The sequence below is a fragment of the Haemaphysalis longicornis genome, unplaced genomic scaffold, assembly GCF_048455015.1.
Source record: "Haemaphysalis longicornis isolate Haplotype H1 unplaced genomic scaffold, Haemaphysalis longicornis Haplotype H1 scaffold_2, whole genome shotgun sequence".
Lineage (NCBI taxonomy): Eukaryota > Metazoa > Arthropoda > Arachnida > Ixodida > Ixodidae > Haemaphysalis > Haemaphysalis longicornis.
Window position 1 is genome coordinate 269,781,426 of NW_027526295.1, and position 22,643 is coordinate 269,804,068.

General features: G+C 51.1%; 2 protein-coding genes across 8 annotated transcripts; both read right to left on the minus strand.

Annotated features, from left to right (window-relative positions):
* Positions 1–2: 2 nt before the first annotated feature.
* LOC144170685 (uncharacterized) lies at positions 3–20,883 on the minus strand. Of its 7 annotated transcripts, none has more exons than XM_077700625.1 (5): positions 20,744–20,883; positions 12,177–12,328; positions 3,040–3,207; positions 1,530–1,617; positions 3–1,078 (listed from the first exon to the last, which is right to left on the minus strand). In XM_077700625.1, exons 2-5 carry the CDS (start codon positions 12,249–12,251, stop codon positions 666–668), a joined length of 744 nt encoding a protein of 247 aa, XP_077556751.1. In that variant the 5' UTR covers positions 12,252–12,328; positions 20,744–20,883; the 3' UTR covers positions 3–665. The 7 variants fall into 7 exon arrangements, with proteins under 7 accessions (XP_077556751.1, XP_077556750.1, XP_077556754.1 ...); XM_077700624.1 differs by lacking the exon at positions 20,744–20,883 and adding an exon at positions 14,680–15,503; XM_077700628.1 differs by lacking the exon at positions 20,744–20,883 and adding an exon at positions 14,680–15,484 and having other exon boundaries at positions 3,040–3,171.
* Positions 20,760–22,240, minus strand: LOC144170689 (uncharacterized). The gene is made up of 2 exons (XM_077700634.1): positions 21,178–22,240; positions 20,760–21,054 (listed from the first exon to the last, which is right to left on the minus strand). Exons 1-2 carry the CDS (start codon positions 21,237–21,239, stop codon positions 20,760–20,762), a joined length of 357 nt encoding a protein of 118 aa, XP_077556760.1. The 5' UTR covers positions 21,240–22,240.
* Positions 22,241–22,643: the final 403 nt, after the last annotated feature.

A 22,643-nucleotide genomic window follows, 5' to 3' on the forward strand; every position in this document is an offset into this window, starting at 1 on the left:
ACTCAACGTTCCGCAGGTCTACTAAGGCGCATTTATTGATGTAAATTTGTACTGCGATGAACGAGATGGCGAAGTTATAAAGGTGAAAAGCGCTCATTGAAATTACAACACGCCGCGACTAAAGAGTACAAAATAAAGAGCCTATATGCTGTTCTTGACTAGCATGGGGATGCTCGGCCCGCAGTTATTGTCAGTCCAGGCAGGGCGCCGTTCCTGTAACAGCTGCCTTCGCACGGCGCATTGTTCAGGCAACCGCAGCGATATTCACACGGGGCTCACATTCAGAGTCACCAGTTCAGGATCACGAGTTCACGTGAGGTCACGGCGTAATCCGTGGTAAGGCACTTCTCACACAGCTCTAACTGCACACTATTCGCACTGGCACGCTCGCACGCACTCTTTTTTACACAACGTCACCGTGTAGTCACATCTCGGTTTCAAACCGAGAGAGTCAGACGGCAGCTGGGGTGGGGAGAGGTTGGAACACTGATGTCGGTCCGAAATGCTGAGAGACGTGGGCTGCGGATGATGAAAGTGGAAGCTGCGAAGCCCCGGGCTATCGGCTCCTTCCACACAGACATCAGCTGACACGACGTGCACCTCTCCGGCCCCGCTCTCAACAGTCCTCGGACCCTGTTCAGGGTCCTTCCCATCCCGTGCCCAGTTCACATAAGGATGCAGGCCTTGTGGCGCGACGGCGACGCGTCCCGGTTCTTGGCCTCCGGATCGGGGCCCAGGGCGGCCTGTGCGGCGGCCTTCCAGGCGTCCTGGACGCTCCTGGGCGCCGCTCGGGCGCTCGTCTCGACGTAGGCCACCGCGCCCAGCCGTGAGGCCCAGGTGAGGGCCTCGTCGGCGCTGACGCAGCCGACGCCGCCGATGCGGCCTCGCTGGGCCATCCGGGCGTCGCTCTGGCAGCCGATCAGCAGCAGGGCAGCCCCCGGACAGTGCTGCCGGACTTCGGGTTGCCACTTGTGAATGACGTTGTGCAGAGACTCCGGCACTCCGACGTTGAAGCAGAGTAACACGACGCTGGCGTCCTGGTACGACAGCGGGCGGACGGTGTCGTACGCGGTCGATCCTGTAAGAGAGCGGTAGGCGACGTTGTTATTGTCATCACTATTACAATCGAGACAAGTTCCAATCCGAAAGAAGGCCTCAAAATCGCCTTCTACCAGCACGCGAACATTCAGCCGCAGTAACCGTAGAGCGTAAGCTTGTTAACACTCGCACAATCTTACACACTCTTCACCCCCTCCAAGAAAGAAATATCTGTAAGTCTGTGTCTGTAACGCATGACGTACGCGCTTCGTAAGTATGCACGGGTCACATCAAGCTGTGTATGACATTGATGTTATCCATACTCGGTTATGGTATTTGCGTCTGAATTGCATGCTTTCTCATGGGTTCCATGCTGTTCCGTCCTTGGCGCACCCCTCCGCTTCTATTTCTCTGTTGCCCGTCATTTCGCCTAGCAACACTCGTTTTCTTTCTATGGTGAATTCAAGTTACGAAAGACAGCTGTTACTCACCGGACGTGTCCCAGACGGAGAAGTAGAATTTCTGGCCGGCGACCTCGTGATGCGTCGTGTAGCGGTCGAAACCAGTTGGCGTGTAATCCTGCGCACATTTCGCAAACCGTGTGAGTCGGGTCCGCTGGCTTTTCTCATCGCCAGCGCGCTTCTGTCAGGCACGTTCCGAGGTATCAATAAACATAGCTCGCAGAAACGCTTTCGGCATCACGGTCCGCTGTTTTCTTTACTTAACCTTAACTATTCTCCGCAAGAGTCAGGAGCAATATTATACGTACGCCCCATGCAACTCCGTACACAGTAGCTGGAAGTGCGCCAAACGCTATATTTTCATCACATCACTAAGACAGCACGGCCGTCAAAGGGCGCTTCAACAAGGTCTGCCCTGTCCTGAAGAACTCTGCCCCATACATATGAAGTGCTGGGGAATGTCTCCACCTTGCCACTAAAACTCAAATATATATGACGTTTTCGCGCCACACAGCGTAAGCTTTACTTACACGCCTAACCACGCGCACATGAACCACAAGTTGCGCATTATTAAATTCTGTTGAGCGCTATTAGTACAGCATGTGCTACGCTAAAAGCCAAACCCTGGTTGTATACGGGCTTCGCAGCATCGCCCACGTGTATATAGCATCATCCTATCTACGCCCACTGCAGAGCAAAGGCCTCTCCCATAGATCTCCAATTATCCAGGTCCTGTTCTAACTGCGACCAATTTATTCCCGCAAACTTCTTGATCTCATCTGCCCATCTAACTTTCTGCCACCCCCTTCAACGCTTACCTTCTCTAGGGATCCACTATGTTATCCTTAATGAGAACGGTTATCCTGCCTTCGCATTCGCATTACATGCCCTGCCCACGTCAATTTCTTCTTCTTAATTTCTACTATGTCCTTAACACGCGTTTGTCCCCTGACCCACTCCGCTCTCTTCGTGTCCCTTAATGTTACAGCTATCATCTTGCGTTCCATTGCTCGCTGAGTTGCCCTCAATTTAAGTTGAACCCTCTTAGTGAGCCTCCAAGTGCCTGCCCCGTAAGTGAGCACCGGTAATAAGCAGCTACCATACACTTTCTTCTTCAGGGACAATGGTAGGCTGCCATTCATTATCTGAGAATGCCTGGCGAATGCCCTCCACCGCATTCTTAAGCTTCTAATTATTTCTGCTTCATGGTAGGGATCCGGGGTTATAACTTGGCCTAAGTAGGTATATTCGCTTACCACTTCCACTGCCTCGCCACCTATCTCAAGCCTCTGTGCTCTCCCGAGGTTATTGAGCATTACTTTAGTTTTCTGCATATTAATTTTCAGGCCCATGGTTCTACTCTGCTTGTCCAGTGCAATAAGCATGTACTACATCGTAAAACGTTGCGAGAAAATATACGCACGATTCAATAAGGGTAAGGAAACACTGAGTAAAACCCTGGTATTCGGATTATTTGGCGATCAATACATGCAGTGCCAAAGGCCGGGCCGCGTCATGGCGCGAAACGCAAGACACGTACCGTGGTGAAGGCATCGCTGACGAAGCGGTTGGCCAGAGCCGTCTTTCCGCACCGGGTGTCTCCCACCAGAACCACTTTGAGGGGCTGCTCGGGGCAGAGGCCTGGAGCACGGGGCTCGGGTGGAGGTTCAGCCTGCATGATAAGAGCGCGTGCGCACGGGTCAGGAAACTAGAGGTGGAAATGCGACAGTAGCGACCTGTCATTGCTAAATTAAAACACCGCGCTATGAGCCCCACAAGGCGAGAAATACTTTCAATTGGAAGCATCCGTGTTCCTGCAGCCTCCCCAGCTGTATTCTTCCCACAATCCCATCGACCTGTCGTCGCTCTTTTGGTCTATACACGGACCTAGCCAATGCCTAATATGGGGGGAAGTTCGCCATGAATGATCAAAGGCATGGAGGAGATCTAACATAGTAGCAGCCTTGCTCTAAAACGACACAAATATCTATATAGCTGCAGATATGTGCGGACATATTTACCATAGGGCTTCATACTGACAGACGCGAGGCCATAAAAAAGTCACTCTTAATCACTTTCATGGCATGCGCCACTGATTCAGAAGGTCAGAGCAGTGTCAAACTGGAACATGTTCTCATTTCCATTCCAAGGCCGAAACGATTCGGCGCATACAATGGCAGTCAAACAGTCCTCATAAAACACTTGCCGCCCAATGCACTTCATTTATACACAACATGACGTCAACGCGTTCTGTGATTTTGCCTCTCGGCGCGGTTCATTGTGTCATCAATATCTAAAAATATAATACAAATAATAGTAAGAATAATATTAATAAAGCAGACGCCGCTCACTTCACGCTTGGACTCCCTCTATGAAATGCCACATCGTGTCACTGTACTGACAATGTCGTATAGTCTGGATGCGAAAAAGAAAGTGCGCCCTAGTAAACCCTCCTCCCATTGTATTTGGTGCCTGTAAAGCCCCCGCGTGGAATATGATTGATCGCCCAAGGAGAAAGCGATCTATTCAAAACATTGAAAACAGCGTCGCCAATGCGCAGACCCTCTAACGAGGGCAAGCCTTGTGTCACTTCCGCGCAGTGACGGAAAACCACCGCTCATTCACTGACGGTGCTCATACATCTCTATGTGGTGATGCTGTTCGAATCCGCAAGCCAGCACGCAAACGTAAAAGGCGCCGCGCGGCGTCCCTTATCTCAGGGAGCAGTCCAGCGACGCGCAGGCGTTGCCCTTCTCGCGGTCTCTGTTTTGAATTTGTAAACATCCGCCATCGGCACGCGGACCGGACACAGATAAGCTTTCGCTTCCCATCAGGACGCAAAACCGCGTAGAACAACCCTTCCGGTATGGGGAGGGCGGGCGCTGTTTGAAGTTTCTGGCGGCCACATCGAGGCATGACGGACAGCCGCGCGCCCGCACTCTGAAAGCGACTCTGATGTGAGGTTTCGAGCGGGAACATTTAAGAGCGGTTTAAGAGGAAGTGTGGAAAGCTCATTCAGCTCAGTGTGCGCGTTTTAAAAGGCCAACTCCTCGCAGAGATTTCCTCTTCCTCAGTCACGTCACCCTCCCTGTAAAAGCATCGAAATTGCCAAATTACTGGGGCCGGCGCCACGCAAGCATATCAAAATAGCAAATGCACGCATGTAGAGACGCAGAATTCACGTGTCTTGTAAACCAGTAATATTGCGGCGTCAAATCAACGACAACAAAAAGTAGATCACAGGTCACAGTTGACCTACGCGGAAGTGGTAAAACTAAAGATCCAAGAGCACCTACTTCCGCCCTCGTCTGAGATCCTGCGCCACCATATTCCCTGTGTCATATATATAATACTGTAAGTCACTCACGCAGCACGCAACGTCTCGCTCCGCTTCGAGCCTGTCGTACCGTCCACGAATGGTCGAGAAGAGTGCCATCGTGTCCCTCTATCTCGGCGTCGAAAAAGTCCTCCAGTGCGTAGCTACTGATACAGTCGTCGAACGCTGCTGCACGGCGAAGGAGGTTGTCGCCGTCGCAAGCGCCGCGGCAAAGTAGACCAACCCGTCTAGCAGACTCAACAAGATTTACGCACGAGACGTGGACGTCGGCCTTCGGGATCTGTAGATGGCACCGCAGAGAAGCCACCGAGCGCCAGGCGTTGTCAACCGGAGTGAAAAATTACCTTCAGAAGATTTCCACTTAGCCTTTCACAATCCTCCTCAAGGTAGCTATGCCGGTCACTACACATTTCGAAACGAACGCTCCGGTCTCAAATACGACGGCGACATTACGACGAACACCAGCTCACGTGTGGTCTGAGGGAGCCGCTACAACTGCACGGGAGCAGTGAATGGTAGGCGCAGTTTTGTCTCAACAGACCGCGGCCAATTCTTGCGAGGAGCTATAGTTCTCGCTGTTATAGATCGCCAAGGCGCGGCGCACACGGCAACGACGCAGGGTCCCGGACTCGAGCGTCAGCTCCACGTGCGCGAGACAGCAGCAGCAGGGGTACTTCCCACCAGTAGCATTGTGTGGCGCAAGACAAACACCGCCGTTGTGCAATGCGCGCAGACAGGCGTCAAGCGGCGCTGCCTTTCTCTATGGGCGCGCGCGCTGCCAAAACAGCCGGGCAGCAGCAGCAACGCACGTCACACGGCGGGAGCTCGCTGACGTGCGGCCCTGAACGCAGGGTATCCCCGCTCCCGCGGTGCAACGGCAACGCGTGCTGCGGAAAAGCAACGCTGACTCAGTGGCTCCCGAAAGGTCACGACGCCCGTCTCTATCCCTCCAAATAAACCCGCCTTTAGTTAAAGTCCCCTGCATCCTTCGTGTACGGGTATTTTCTTCTCTTCTGTTTTCTCCCCGAATCTGCGCTATATTTACACGCGCCAAGATCCGCATTTGTTTTTAAACAATCGCGAAGGTCGATGGTCTCCGCTTCGACGCTATTGCTGAAGCATCATTTCAACAGGAGCAGTGACGGTAAATATACGAAGGGAAACGATAGGGGCACGAAGAAGCGCCGGCTTAAACCGGTTACGATCGACCAGCTCAAGCGAAATCCTCAGGGTGGAGTAAGTTTCTACCAAGGATAAATTTGACATCCACCTGAGTTTAACATTCCTGGTTAGTGGAATTCCTGGTCGTAGAACCACTGCCTCAGATAGGCGGTGCTCCGGGGTTCGAATCCTGGCCCAGGGCGATTTTTTCTTCAACCGCGAAGTTTCTGAGAAAGCTGTACAGCTTTCCTTTGTAGCCGTACATTTCAGGCGGACGTCAAATTGTTATTCGCTTAGACCGGTTTCGCACGCTCAATTGACAGCACTGGACTGATTATTCATTCAAATGTACGAAACCGTACGCCGCAGCTAAGCAAGAAGCTCAATCAAGTTTCAGCAAGGTCCAAAAGTCCAACAAAGTCGTAGACAAGCTCAGTACAAGCCTAAAGTCAGACCTGCTTCAACGAAGTGAATTCCCAGAGATTCCATACACCATGACAGTGTCCAAAACAGCCCGGGTAATCGTAAGGATAGTTTCCAAGATGCATTTTTGAACAGACCGCGAGAACATTGTGTAGTAGAAGCGGACAGCGAAGCGAGCGCGTGCTTCGATTGTCGCAATAAGCAGCGCATACCGGCCGCACATACCTTGCTTTAAACGCAACCCGAGGCTCACTTGAGCTACAGTACAAAACGAGCGCGCGCTTAGGCGGTCGTAATAGGCGCAATGCATGGGTGAGTTGCAGTGTACGAAGTGAGTGCGCGCTTTGATAGTCATTATAACAGGCAATGTATACCGGCCGCAAGGAGAACGTCATAAAACGCAACCCGAGGCTCACCTTGTGGCGGCCCTGGCGACGCGTGCTGCCCCAGCGCGCGAGCGCGTCCATGGACCGTGGCTACCGAGGCTATGCTGCCGCGGCTGCATTCCTCAGCCATGCAGGCGCGACCAGATAAGGACGCCGTTGGACATCGCGGCTCCTCGCATCCCGACTGGCGATAGCGCGCGACGACGACATGCCCGCGCCCTGGATGTGTGTATCTCTTTCAATACTCGCAAGAAAGAGTCGCGCATACCGCAGGTGGACGGACGACAGCGCGCGGCGACGTCAAGGTGTCTTCAAGGGCAACCGCTGCTGCCGTCGACGCCCCGCCGCCGTCGTAAACCGAACTCACTGAACGCGCTTGTGAATGACGTTGTAGATAAAGGGGGTCAAGTATGGCAGGGAACTTCAGGAATTCGGAGCAGTGTTGAGAGCAGTGTGGAATCTAGGAGACGTACTTCAGCGAAGGCAACGACTATGGCGCGAAGGAAGTCGAAAGTAGACGTTAGTACATTAATACATGTGCTACGCGAGCGTTTGAAAGGACATTTGAGTCGGATGGCCTTCGAAATTTGAAATGCCATTCGAACTGGAAGGATCTACAGGACAATTCTCACAGGCAGTTAAAAGTTTCCGCATTCACCCGCCATGTTTTCTGGTCGCCGCTGCTGCCCAGTTTCGTTCTCATAATTTGGCAAAAATATTCTAATGTCAGGCCAAAAAACACCTTTGTGAGCGATAATTAGAACCTATATACACGAGCACAACATGCACAAAATAGGCAATTTCTTTCTTACGTTTTCTTGCACCGCTGACGTTGAGAGTACCAAGTTGCTTTGTAATCGTAGACCGAGTTATAGCAAACAAAAACAAAAGGAATGATCAAGAACGTGCTCTTTAAAAACCGTGTTTTACTCATAAGTAATTAGTTTTGTAAATACCGCATGCCGAAACTGCGTGGGAGAGTACAAACGTTCGCGTTTCAAAGGCCTTTTCGATTCTCAAAGGTCATTTGTGCTCCTTTGACTCAAATGCCATTTCAACCAAGTGCCTTTGAAAAACGTTATGTAGCAGCTCAAAGGTGTCATTTAAGTCAAATGACATTCGATTCAAAGACCTTCGAAGCGCTCGTGTAGCACGGGTATAAAATCGATAAACGCGCTCGTGTTTGGAGACAGAAAAGTGGCTTCGTTATAAGCGATACATCGTTAAAAGTGGTTACAATTTCTTTTGTCTACTTCACCAATTTTCTTCCTCTTTTCTTTGCGATATGGAGAGAAAACAATGCATTCATGTTCATGCTAGTAAATGTCCGCTTCCACGGTGGTGCCTAACGATGATTGTGAAATCTGCTGAAACCAAATTGTTAAAAGTCAGTTTAAATTATACCGAAATCCCCAATGAGCCATAGCAGCCATACCTGGTTCTTTCGAACATGCGGAATAAAATGCACCTGTACACGCTATACTGATCACACCAACCAAGCGCTGAAGCTAAACCGAAATCAAACTCGACGTGGCTGCCTCAAATTCCGGGGCTATCCCTCCTTTCCCGAATTGTTTCCTCGTTTTTGTTTTGTTTCACCTATACGTTGTATATATGTTATTTGTTAATCTTGCCTATGTTTTATATATTATTCATGTAAACCCTTTACCCTATCCCCCTATTCCTATGTACTATTTCCTCCATATTCCGTCTCCCCTACACCAGCAAGCGTTCCGGTGTCCGCCCCGAGGCCAGACAATTTACGCCTGCTGGTGGACCTTCCTATCTTTCTAAAGAACAATAAATACATACATACACACACCGAACTCGCATACCGAGACAAAGGAAGTTGACTGTGCTTCTATTACACGAGTATGTAATAGGCGTTTATATAGCAATTTTGTGCGCATACGACAAGGCGTTGAACACGAAAACTGTAGCACGGCCGTAACTGTACGAACGTCGCCTACTAACCTTCAACGGTCACTCTCCGAAGCCGCGCTCTTTTAAGAGGTGTGACTCATTCTCCAGCAGCGGCAACAGAGTGCAGTTTCTGGCGGTCACCACTGACCATTGTCCGTGGTGCCCTCCAGGCGTCTTTTTTCACGGCCGTTGGGCGACCACAAAGGGAGCGCCGCCAGGAATGCGGGACAGACCGTTTTCCGCCTTTACGACTGCTAGGGCACGCCGCCGTAGAGTGCCCCCGCGGCTTTCAGCGGTGGACCATTCGCTTATCTCACCACGCCGTCGGTTCCCGGAGGAGAAGGGAAAGAGGAGGGGATGGAGAGCGGGGCGTCGATTGTCCGAAAATGCTCCTTCTTCTTGGGGCTACGCTCGTATGCGGAATGGGGGTCGCGCAAGCAACGATGCCACAGCCATGTTGAAAACGTTCCCCCCCTGCCCGCTCCAATAAAACGCAACAAGAGCCGTGGAAAGAGGGTTGAAATGACGACGAGCACGCGGGGGAGTTCGGGCTATGTAAAACAGACCTCAACGCGGGCGGCACCCTCTTCCTCCAACGCAGGCAGTTTAGATTACCCCGCCGCATCCAATTGTGCGCGACGCTCCCCGAACACCCCCTCATCATTGGGCGGCGCCGCCAGCCCCACAGCAAAGAGATGCCGCCAGTCCACCCCCGCCCTGGGGTCGAAGCCGGTACGCGGAAGATGAGCGACGATAAAAAAAAAAAATGAGCCCGAAAGAAGGCGAAACTGGTCCGTAGTTTTTGGCCAAGGAATGCCACCGTCGTACGAGAGAAAAATGAACAACATCAAAAAAAACAGCGGAATAGTGAAACGGAACTCCCGCGGAGCCAGAGTTAACGCTTCTGCGTGTGTGAAAAGAGACTTAAAAACAGGGCGAAGGCACACAAAGGGAAACCGCTCCAGCGCAAACAACCCTCCACCCTCTCGAAGACCCTCCCGCCCAGCCGTCAAGCTCAGTGCGACACTCCCCTGGTCAGCAGCGGCGGCAAACAACAAAATCCTCGCTCCCTTCCAGGAATGCTGCGTAGCGACTTCCGTCCGTTCGGGGGGAACTCGGAGCGTTCCCACGGTGCCTGCCTTCTCCAACCGCCGCCGACCGGCTAGACTGCTCCAACCCCCCTTCCGTCGCTACTTAATCCTCCTCCTCCTCCTCTCCACGCTAGTACGGCCACGTTCATTCATCCGCAGGGTCTTGTTTCTTGACCCGCGTCTTGCGCGAGTTTTTAAAGCTGACGATAACGAGCGCCCCCGCCTCCGCCTTGGTTTGGACAGAGAAAACCACTCCGTCGTCCTCCCCCGCTCCCCGCCGCCCGTGGAGGAGGCGAAGTTGTCGTCGAGCGGGGCGGGCCATGTGCGTGTCTTCACCTCGAGCCGGGTGACAGGTGCGACCCTGCGCGCGAGGCCGAGTTTAAAAGCTGCCTATGCTGACATCCCCGTCGTGCGTCTCCAAGAACTGACATCGTGCGCTGCGTGGGTAGCGAGCGGACGTATACGGTGCATCTGCGCAGCCCCGTTAGAACAACGCCGGTCCCCCTCCCACCGTTCGGCTGTCTGTCGACGTGCTTCTTCGTCTGATGACAGTACGCCTGGCTCCGCAGGAAAATTTACACGAACGTGCATCACGAATTCTTTCCTTGCGTCGACCTTCGTTTACTCGACATACCTCTAGCTCCGTGGCGGCGTATTGGCCGAGTCAACAACAGAAAAAACGGTTGAGTTATGGTGCCACGCAAGTTTGTCATGAAACCCGCTTCTGCTCGTTCTTGAGGATGCAGATTTCAAAACAGCCCTCGCATTCCGTGTTCTCGGCCGTTTTGGAGTAACCACATTTACGTAACGTTTTAGACGTGGGGCAATATGGTCGGGGACTCGAAGCGAAGCACCGATAGCGCTGTCACCACCGTCACCGTCCCAAAAGATGAGCTCTGCACGACACGGTCACTATAGAGCAATTAACTATAGCTACCACTCGCATTCACCCGGGTAAAATGACTTTCATTGTCTCTCCATCTATTTCAATGAGGACGCTTGATAGCAAGTGCTACAACCCAAAGCCTAGCTTACCCCCAACGTGGATTGTTGTCGTCGCCGCATACTATCCCAACGATTGAAACCTAGGCGGGGTCGCATCAAGTATGACCTCGGCAAACTAAATAATAATCCAGCGCCCTACACATGTACTTCGCACGCACACTTTCGCTGTCAACTTGTCCCAACTGACCCTCGGTGTCAAGCTCGCGGCGTAGTTCTGCGGTGTCCTTCGACTGCTGGCTTGTACTACATACTTTTTACTTGCGGTCGATCGTCCACAGGCGAGACATCCAGCGGCCGCTCTTGGTCCGACATCGACAGCGCGTTCCTTAACTCGTTCGCGGCCTTGGCGGGGGTAACGCTGCCGAACCGGCAAGATATCAGCGGTCCCATTTTGTTTTCGCCCCTGGCCGACGTCTTTCCAGAAAAAACGACGGTCCCGAACCCGTTTCTCACGATGTTTATCAGACGCGGTCGCGGCGAAGCCGCAGGCAGTTCAGGTGCATGCCACCACCAACGCACGAGTCGTCTGTGCTCGCAGAGCAGCGCCGGGCAATTTTCCCAGGCCCCAGTTTTGTTTCCATTCGCTTTTCATGAACTTGCCTTGCCCAGAGGTTTTAGCAGTCTCGCAATTCCAGGACTCGCGCCTGTGAATGCCGTCGTCTTGTTCGCCCCACCTATTCCTTATCGTGGGAAACCGAATCGTCCGTTGCCATGGGCCACTGTCTGTCGCCGCTGGCGCTTCGCTCGAAGGCACACACAAGACCACTGGCTTTTCTTTCCCTACTTCTTTCTTTCTTCCTTCCTTTATTTACTTCTTTCAGCGAGTTGCTACTCCGGTCGGTGCATCGCTGAATTGATCGGTGATGTTACGCCAAATGAGCGCCAAGTCGATAAAACTAACTGCAATTTACCTCTGCGGTTACACTCTTGTTTATTATGTGTTCAAAGAGGTACAACATACCACCTTCGTGTTAATAATTTGAATTTAATGAATTATCGACGGCAACAAGCGTACGATAAGCGAGCTAAAAGTTATAACTGCGCGCAAGACGCATGGCAGTGTCATCTTCGTACCGTTACATTCGCAAAAAGTACCGGAAAGCGGGGTTGCAAGACGTGTCGACGCGGGTATGCCATCAATAACGATTTTGTCAAAAAACGCTCAAATTAAAATTCCACGCGAGCGGCCAACAACCTGCTTTTGGGTTCGAAATTTCAAAGTTATCCAGATATGGAGCCACCGCAGAATAGACGAAAGTTCGGGTGACAAAAAAAAAAAAAAAAAAAAAAGGCGCAAAGCGGTAGGGGCGGACGCACAATGACCCATTGTCAACGGACCCCGAGCACTCACAATGTAGCCGTAGATTCCGTGTTTGGACAGCGTGTTGCCCCCAACCAGGCATCGGGTGGCGGTCGTGGTGGCCATAGCTGGCACGGCCGCGTTGCTTTGTGGAAACGAGTAGAGTAGAAAACGGCGCCCTTTCCTGACGGGGTCGGATCAGCCTGAAAGAGAACAAAATACAAAAAGTTGGTACCTGTAGTGAGTCACGGCAGGAGTTTTGTTGCCATGCGGTGGGGAAACGAAGTACGTTCACATAAAAAAAAACGTACCCTAATATGTATTTATTTTACTCTATATATAAACGTGTATGTGCTTGCGTGAGAGAGAGAGAGAGCAAGACACGTTTTTAACTTTCTTCGTGGTAAGAATTAATTCTAATGTCCACGTGTTTGGTGTTAGCTGAGGACAATCGAAACGTTCGGTGACACCTTGTTTATATAGCGTGTGACTGTTCAGCGCGGTGTTTGCTTTACTGCTGAAGCGTATTAACCGCCAGTGGTAAACCCGCTCACACTTGCGACGCGATTTCTGTCGCTTTGGTCGCCCGGCCATCGCTTTTGTCGTTTAGTCTTGACCGATTTCTGTCTCTCGACAGAAATTGCGTCGCTTTTTTTGCAAGTACTAGAAACTGAGTCGCTACGAGCACCTAAACGCACACGCTTGCTTCAGTTCTACTGGACAGCAGGAATGCCACGAATCGCTACGAGTATCTAAACGAACATGCTCGGTTCTATTCTACTGGACGTGCCATGAATCGGACGAGAGGGTAACACGTTGCCTTCGCGTACTACTGTCGCTGGCGATGCGCAATAGAAGCTCCGTGTAAACACTACAGTCTGAGGGAAGTATTTTGAAAGAAATTGTCGGCTGCATGTCACTTGTGCGACCAGAAATTCCGCTACCGGTAGCCCGTAGGTCGGAATGCACAAGTCGCCGTCAAACCAAAATGACACGTTGTTTTCACAGGGATTTTTTTGGATCCATGTACGCAGCCGCGCAAGCGTCGCTGAAAGTGCAAAAAGGGAATTGGCTAAAAGTATAAGCAATGTTTGACTACAAAGGCACATTCCTGCTATGACAGCAGTGGTGACGATCTTGAACAATATAAGTGTACGAACGGAGTTGGCCATTCTTTTTAAAAAGAGAATCCTCCGCTCCCGTGAACCACCACCGTAATGCTCAGACAGTCAAATGCCACTTCAAGCAAATAAAATCGCAGGTGTTACGAGTTGAGCAGAAAGTCAAGCATCATACCAGGCAAGCCCGTAACATCAAGCTCGTACCGTAATAGAGTGGGCACCACCAAAGTTTTGCGGTGATTTTCGCGATGCACAGTCAGACGAAATGAGAACACGAAAATAAAAACACGCAAAATCCGATAATATGGATAGTGGAGATGAGATAATGGCTCGCTAGTGGTATATTTGAAAAGACACATTTTTTAATCATTGTCACTAAAACCAGGCTACAATATCACTTGCAAATTTCGATCGCGCAATTTGTGTGTTCTGGTTCATACTTTCGTGTTCGCGTTCCATTTTTCTACGACTGCACCTCGTGAGTAACGATGCAGCCAACCCTAGTATCAGCCTCTCGTTGTTTTACCTGCACCCATCCTAAGATTCACCAGTTATCTCCGGCCTCATTTCACCCGAGCATACCGCAGCGACCACGGAATACTACAGACGAAGTCGTGCGACAAACCTTCCACAACGGCGTCCGAAGAAGGAAAAGTTCGCGACCAAAACATTACTTTTATAAAGCCTCGAAATCGGCGGTCTTTCTTATCTCGGTGAGAAACGTAGTTTTAGAGAGCAGTACGCTAAGAAAAAAAGAGAACGTTTCGCCGCATTTGGCGAACCTTCCCATCTACAAGGAAGCGCGCTCTAAACAAGCTCATCTTAAAGAGTTGACCTAAATCGAATCCCTTAATCAGGCAGGAGCACGAACAAGAAAACGCCGTAAATAGCGGCCATTGCCAAGAAGGAAGGAAGCCGAGTGGTGAGGATATCGAAACGAAAGCAAGAATTTGCCCCGCGGGCGCCCCTGCCTTTCGTAGGCGCTTTGTTCTTACGGCTCCGTTATTTTGGACTTAACTGAACGCACGAAACCTGATCTCGTTATATATATATATATTAAAAGAGGCATCAATGTTCCAGCGCCTTCAATGGCAAGGCATGTCACATAGAGTTGCTAAGCAACTGATCAGAAAACCTTGGCGTATTTACGTCGTCTGCCATTGACAATCACTGAACTGCGGGCAAAACAAAAATATGATGCGAGCGATGTAGGAAGATGCGATGTTGTGGCAACAAACTGCAAATGAGAGGGCGATCATCACAATGAGTACACAAATTAGTCATACTTCAGTTGTTCTGACGAGGAGATCTCACGATAGCTGCGTCGCCACTTCCACGCTCTTGACATTCAAAGATGCTCATAAGCACTTGATAAAACACAGAACACCCATGGTGAAGGCAAATATCGTTTGCGTAAGGTAAAACGCACTTACCAACTAGACAACGCCTTCGCCGAAGTCGCTCCTTCAAACCGTCGGCTCGCTGATCCGCACACTTTGCTGTTGGTCGGTCGAATGCGGGTCGGACGGCAAACGCAAGACCACGCGGCGGCCGGAGACGACAGAGCGGCCCTCTCTCAAACCTGTCCGTTCATGCCGGAGTAGTTGCCCAGAGAGCGACCGACAACGGCGAAGCTGGCGAAGCTCAGCACGAGACGCCGCCGCCGTAGGAAAGGAGCACGCGGAACACGTCTGCGCACGTTTTCCCGCCAAACACTCCCCGGAGCAGACGACGACCAAACCGTGACCTGCTCTGCACTGCGGCCTTCGCTCGAATGCGGAACGGCAACCGGATAGGAAGGAGGAACCTGCGCGGCTTCGGAAACTGTTCGAACATGAACGCTTTGCCCTCTTTTCGGCCTCGGCTTGTTCGAGCGTGTTCCAGCAGCCGTCCTTCTCTCCCTCAGAGGACCTGTTCGTGCATGCCACCAGAAAAAGTGGAGGACGAGGGACGCTGTTCTGCCCGTTGGTTCTGCCGCCGAATCACGCGGATGCCTTCCTTTTCGCGCGCCGCTCTCTTTTTCCCAGAGGGGGTCTTCCAGCGTGATCCGCTTTGTATTCCGTCTTTTTCACGAGTCCTTCCCCCAACGAGCTTCACGTGCGGGGGGTCGGTCGTTCCTTCCTCCGGCAGCGGAATGCGTTGCTGCCCGTCGCGGGAGCCCGAGCGAATGAAGCAACATGATACAAGCGCGTCGCGGAGCCCCGGCACCACCGCGGGTGAGGGCGAAAGTCCGGAGCAAATAATAAACTTGTGCCAGCCGACGGGTCTGCCGCCCTGCTAAGAGACAGCCAGCCCGCCGCGGAAAGAGCGTGGCTGATCCTTCCGCCCGAGCCGCCTCCGAGAGCAGAGTCGGCTGTTCTCAAGGAGGGGGCTGGTCTGGTGCCCATTGACGGCGTGGCTGGAATGTCCGGAATCCGCGGCTGCCCTTTGCTGAAGGCGTGGGCGTGTCTCCCAGTTCCAACGCTGCCGGCCTTGCCGTCGGCAGCTCCGCTCCGGATGTCTTTGTCTATCCGAAACGGACCCTACCCATGCGGCTATCCGCCACCGGACACGGCAGTCCCAATCGCTTTCTCGAAGAGGAGAAGAATTCTGGCTTTTGTTGCCAAGGGAAATGCGAGTGCCCGCTGATCGCGGCCCGTTCTTCCGGGAGCTCGGATGCTTATTTTTCTAACCGATCCCCTTTCCCTCGCCGAGAGGAAAGAGGAGCGAGAATTGTGAACCATACAAGATGTGCGGCAGCCCTCGACAAGGCGTTGCCTTCCTTTCTCGAGCGGCAACCGGAATGTGGAGGAGGACGGCGGACCGCTTGCAAATAACCATAAGCCGAAGCGCCGCCACGGCCTGTCTATCCTTCTGCGCATTCCTGAGGCTGTAAAGGCTGATGGAAGGGCTTCCATTCCGAATAGGCGGCGTATTTTCGGTAGGACAGATTCTCGCCGCTACCTTCTGCTTCTCAAGGTTAGCTGCCAGAACTCCCATGAGGCAAACTACTGCTGCGATCAATAATTTGCTACCGGTGAACGAACATTTGGTTACAGCTAACCAGACATTTTCTATTAGTTTGCACCATAGCCGGGAGTTAAAAAAAAAAGGATGTCGTAACATTTCGTTTCCTTTCGTAAGCCTACTGATCGTTAGTAGTGCAAGGGCTAGAATCGTCTGCCCCAATTCACCACGTCGAAATTACGCCTTCAGGTACGTTTCCGGTGGTGCATGACTTATTTGTGCAAGCTGCTCGTACCGGCCAGTATAGAACTCATTCGACGATTGTGAAGAGAAACAACTCAAGAGAGTAGCAACTCAAGGGGTATCTACTATCTACTCTAGTATCGCTAACTAAAGTTGGCGCCCGCGAAAGCGCAAGATCGCATTGCATAGGATCTGCTGCTTACGCCATAGCGTAGCAGGAAATATGAAACTTACCATCCTTAGATGCCAAAACTGTAAATATAACGCGACGCGTAGTAAACGTCTGCATTAAAACCAGAAGTACTACAACTGTCGATGAAAGTACAATCAATTCGTGGTTTACAAATACGACTTTCCCACACACCGTAACGCGGTTAGTAGCGTATATACGACTATACCCTTCATCTGCGAGAGTCGAGATGTTACGTCTCGAATTGTATTAATCGTCTTGGACATAATCACAGATTAGTGCGAACTGTTTCAGTCTTGGCGGCCTTCCCTTACTTTGCAAAGGTCAGCCAGTCTTACTGAGAACCGTCATCGAAGGCATGTTTGCAATTGCAACTGATTACGATTCAATGATGGATCTACTGATTGAAATTGCTGAGCGAAAACGCCCGCGTGCCGAGATTTTGGCGCACGTTAAAGGAAGTCCTACACTATACCTGTGTATGTATGTATGCATTTTTTTATTGCGCGAGAAGTTCTTAAGGGCATGCGGGGAAATTTACGTAATATACTCTAAATCTAGCATTTCTTGCCTGTAAAATTTATTTTGAAGTCGCAAAATAGAACGTTTTAGGTTCTCGCGAAACCTGGAAAATTCTATTACGCTTAATGACAGGAGTGTGAAGAAATCCTGCAAGATCCCATTCTGCACACCGAAGTGACAGCACGCACATCGGTGCGTCAGCCTCGCGGTGACGTCACCTATAGCTGGCGCCGGCCGCACCGCAAGTGACGCACTGCCCGCACCTACGGCATAATGACCCAGAGCCCGTTTAATGAGCACGACGTAGATGGATATTGCCGCATTTTCACGAATACAACACGACACGGCGTCAGTCGGTACTGTGTACCGTAATTTCATAAATGTGAGGCAAAACTTTCTTCCTATTGTATGGGAGCATTTATTTATTTATTTATTTATTTATAATTTTCTAGCTCAATGTCCTGTGCAGGAAATTGCGTAAGAAGGTACACCCAAAAGAAGTGCCGTAATAGAGTTTGAACAAAGGGATCAAATTTGCACTAAATAAAATAAGGCAGCAAATGCTGGGGACGTGTAATGTGGCAGCAATATATCTTTCTAAGCGGTGCAAAAGAAGACACTAAAAAAGCGCCACATTATGATGTATACGTGAAGTGGGCAGAGAAGAAGTAAGCCAAAGCGCAGGTATATATGTATATATATATACTGAATACAACATGGTTAATGTAGAAAATGAACACCAAGTATAAACAGCCAAAATATGCGGATCCTACCCACGCCAAGTAGTTCATATAATTTAAAAGGTGCGCAACTGTAGAACACGGTACGGGTAGAGAAGCTAATTTAAATACATTATGACAGTGACGTTGACTCGCCGACCAACCGATCCAACACCGGAAGGGGTTCGAGACAATTATCTGGCAGAATTACCTGGTCAACTGGCAGAACCCCCGTGGTTGCCTGGCCGACAGATTTGATGCCCTTGAGCACCCACACGCAGAACGTCGCTATACGACGCTACATGGGGACTGACAGGTATATGTACAGTTTTTAGGGCGCATACGTATGCAGCCAGGACCGATCGTGTTACGAGCTTGATGAGGTATGCCTGCCGGTTGTTCTCTCTTTGCCTATACATACAGACATCCATCCTTCGCCGACTCGGTTCTTCGCTTGCTTTGTCCCCTGCAACGAAACTACTGCATCTGATTTTTTTTGGCTTAAATCGTCTCGCTGTTCAGTGGAATGCTTCGGGTTTGATTGAGGCTGTCAGCGCCTTTTAAAGAAGGCAAAACTCGAATACGTTTATATTTCTACGCGAGATTTACGAGCATGTTAGGGAATTGTAGGAGGTCGATATATTCAGGAATTTCCACGACGCGCGCCGTATGACCGCATGGCGTTCCTTGTTGCATCAGTGCACGAGAACTCAAAAAAATTCTGCTTATGCTGCTTGCTCACGATACTGTATAAAAGATAAATCAGTTCCAGAAACTCCGGTATCACTGTAGAGTTGAACGCATGCTGCAGTAACGCCTCACGATATTACGTCATTGTGCCTCCTGCCTAACGTAACCGTATGTGCAGTTACATCATCGCAGTATTAAACACGGCACAGCTAAAACCGCATGCTGCATTCTTCATTTAGGGCGTTCTCATGCAATCAATTTCTTTTCTTCTGAGGTGCGTTTGAAAATAGACATTTTCGGCGCCTCAAAGATCATATCGTGGTAAGAATTTCCACGTCATCATCGAAGCACCCCCCAAAAGGCATTGACGCACCTATAGCCTGCGAAACTGAACCGCTGAGCAAGTCCAGACACGAACAGCCAGAGAGCACCTGGGCTTTTGTATGCACAAGCGAAATCACCCTCGCGATCTATATTCGAGTACAAAGCGAAGCCAGCGCGAAACGCCGTTCCTCCCGGGCGACCCATCCGAACGCCGCGGGAAAACCCGCGGAGACGAGCCGCGGTACCGGCGCTAATCCCTTCGATTGCTCCAAAAGAACCCCGCTGCTATTCTGCCCGTCAGCTGACCCACGTAGTTTGGCGAGCGCGCACAATAGTTTCGCCTCTCGCCCGTAACTGCGGCGCTCGGGCACAAAGAAGCGGCACAAAAGGGCGCCAACAATCAGCTGTGAACTCACCGGGCGTGCTTGAAAGGTCGCGCTATTATAACCTACAGCCCGCCTTTGTGTGGTGGCAGAGGAGAACCACGGTAGAGCGGAGAGAAATATGGGGCCCTTCTTGGCCGCCTCCCCCACATTCCCTAGTTGTTGCCATGGCCGTAAAAAGATCCTGGGGAGGCTTGGGATATGTCATCGCTGACGCGTCATTGGCTGTGACTGAGATCCATGTGCTCGAAATTCCCCCCCATAAGCGTTGGCGAAACCTGTCTACACGGGGTTTTCAAGGCGAACTCTGTGTACAATAAATACGACGCTTGGGGCCCTTGACCTTTTTGTTGTCCTGCTCTCAAATATAATGGACTGGGATTTGAGGCGCTATCGGGCCTTAGTAACCAAGATGTAGTTCATACTGGGAGCAAGAGCAGCATAGACCTGTCATCCATCAATAAGCCATCTCTGTTTGTCACGTATAGATGGAACACTCGTGAGAAAAGAAAGCACACTTCCCATGATGCATTCTTTTGTTTTTGTTTTCTTGAACGGTTGTCAAGATCCAACTGTCTTCAAGCAATATTTTGAACTGCGTCTTGCCTCAGTGTGGGCATCACGTGTCAGTATCTTTCTTCTTTATTTTATAATGAACGCCCAAAAAGTTCGTGAAACGTGCTCATGCCATTTTTTCTTAATAAAAGACTGCCAAATGCGTTGTGCAATCATAAGATACACGATCACCGGATCACAATCCGGGAGTAAATAGTATGGTATTTGCATTACTTTTTCACTTGGAAGCAAATTGTATGCTGAGGGTTAATTATTTTGTTGCACTTGTGATGTAGAACAAAAACGTCAGTACATGAGAAAGGAACGTGTGCAGCGAGAAACTAAACGCCATTTGCGCATAAAGTTCTGGGGAATATTTCTCGTGTGGCCACTTCGCTCCCCAAGCTTATAGACTGAGTATGCCCACAGCAAATCTGGGCACTCCGCAACATACGTGAAAGTAGCTTGAAGCAAGTGAAGTTTTTTTTTTTTTTTCGCCTTTATTTAAAACAGTGTACTGACTTATTGGTCAAAGTGAGTTTCACGAATTATGCTGGCCGAACCCGGGATTTGCTGCCCTGACGTGAATAAGCTCGTGTGCGTGGCGACGTTGGGGAAGTAAGGGCTGGGCTCGAGTTCTTGCACATAGCATTAGCGGTTCGTTAGAACGGCTCTTTTTCTAGCTTGTTTCGTTTACCCCGCGTCATTCAGAACCACGCAGAGTCAAGAAGATAGTGTATCTGACTCCTTTCTAATGAATTGACGCTCAGCGAGCGAACACAGGAAGTTTCCGTTGCACAAACTGGCAATGTCCCGAATGAGCACATAGGAAGGGGAACAGGCCTCCCAAGCTAGATCTGCTTGATTTCGAAGACGTGTGCTGTTCTGCGCGTGGACAGTGCAAACAAAGGCTGCCGGTGCTCACCGTGGATGGACAGCGCTCACGTGCTCCGGCGGAAAAGGTAGACGCCGAGCAGTCCGGCGGGCACGACGAGGATGACCAGCGTGGTGGACAGCAGTACCCAGACGAAGAAGACCAGGCTGAAGGACTTCGTGGCGCGCCGAAGCCGCTGCTCGCCGTCGCCCTGCTCTGCTGCAGCCAGCGTCGGCAGCATGGCAGCAGTAGCGCCGGAAGACGGGAAAACTGACGCCGCGCTACACGGAGCTTCTATTGTGCACCGTATACCCGCGCAGCGCAGCAGGCTCAGGTTGCCGCTAGGCCTCGATAGACAGCGGCTGCATTCACCACGAGTGGGGATTTGCCACAAGACGGGAGAGAGATCAACGAAGGGTGAATTTGTGTGACAATAAATAAATAAATTAGCCTTGCCCAATAAAGATTTATGCGTACGTACAAACCTTTTATACGTATGATTCAAGTTCACGCCCGACCATTGCGGTCTCGTTCCCTCGCTCTTCATCTATTCATACCTTTAACTAAGTAATTAAAGCGGGTGGTGTTCCGTCAACGATCAGGCCTGCGCCTGCGCGCGCGGGCACGGCGAGGAGGGCACACCCCTTAATTAAGGAATGCGCGGGCATGGCGAGGGCCAGCCCGCGGAACTAATCCACCCTCTGGAACGAATGCGACACTGCCCAGTCTGGTCCCGGTGAACATGGAACGCACTGAACACACGGAATACTAAAACTATTCAATATGAGCTTTAGTATTCCGTGTGTTCCGTACGTTTCGTGCGTACCGTATGTACCAGGGCCCGGCTCCAGGTACTTACGCATTCGTTCCAGAAATGAGCCACCCCGCCCCGCCATGCGCGCGCATTCGTTCCGATTGGGGGCGGCCCTCCTTGCTGTGCCAGCGTACAGGTGCAGTCGGGTCCTGGTACGCACAGTACATACGGAACGTAGGGAACACACGGAATGCTAAAAATAGAGTTTTAGCGCCCGTATGATCCGTATGTTCCGTGGTTAACGCGTGTTGACCGGGCCCCGACTGCGCCTGCCACGCGTGACAGGCGAGCAGGACACCCCCCACCGTAAAGAATGCGCGGGCATGGCGAGGGCCGGCCCGCGGATCCACCCTACCGCGACGAATGCACAAGTGCCCAGACGGGTCCCGGTCAACATGGTACGCACGTACAACACAGAGCATACAGAGTGCTAAAACTCTCTATACTCGGTTACAACTCAAGAACGGCACCACCTCATGTAGTGTATCACTCCGCCAGAGCGCCGGACCCGTGACGTCAGTGCGCGCGCGTTTTGAAAGGGGTTTGCTATGAATGCGTGATATCGTCTGCCTTGTCTTACGCAGTTTGTTTGTCGTCACTGGAGTCGTTTATACGCATATTAAGTCCAAAAAATAACGGGAACGGCTCACGCCATGTTCAAAATATTCCCAGTAACGCCCTACTTGCGCCGCGCGGAGAAACATCCGGCTACGGTGATAAGGCACAGCGGCAACTTCCGGTGCCGTTCTTAAGTTGTCACCGAGTACAATCTCCAACGTCGCGCGCCGTCTCGGCATACCACCCTCCCCTTCACACTTTCGCCATTCGTTTTCCCGGTTTTTTGCTCGTTCTATCTCGTTTGTCGCCGGTGTCCCCTTCGTTCGCTCGGTTACAGCGAGAGACAACGCTCCGTGAAACCTCAGGAGCGGGCGCTTAAGTGCTGCGGACTAAAAATGCGGATGACGCAACCACCGCTAGTGCTTCTAGTGCGCTTGTCCTCCTACGGCCAGGATTTGAAGAAATAAATAAAATGTACGAATGAAGAGACGTGCATGTCTGTGCCAACAATGATGTAAGCTTTTAGCCACAATAAAATTTTAAGTGAAGAGGTAGAAGCAACTTAAACGAAACCTCTAA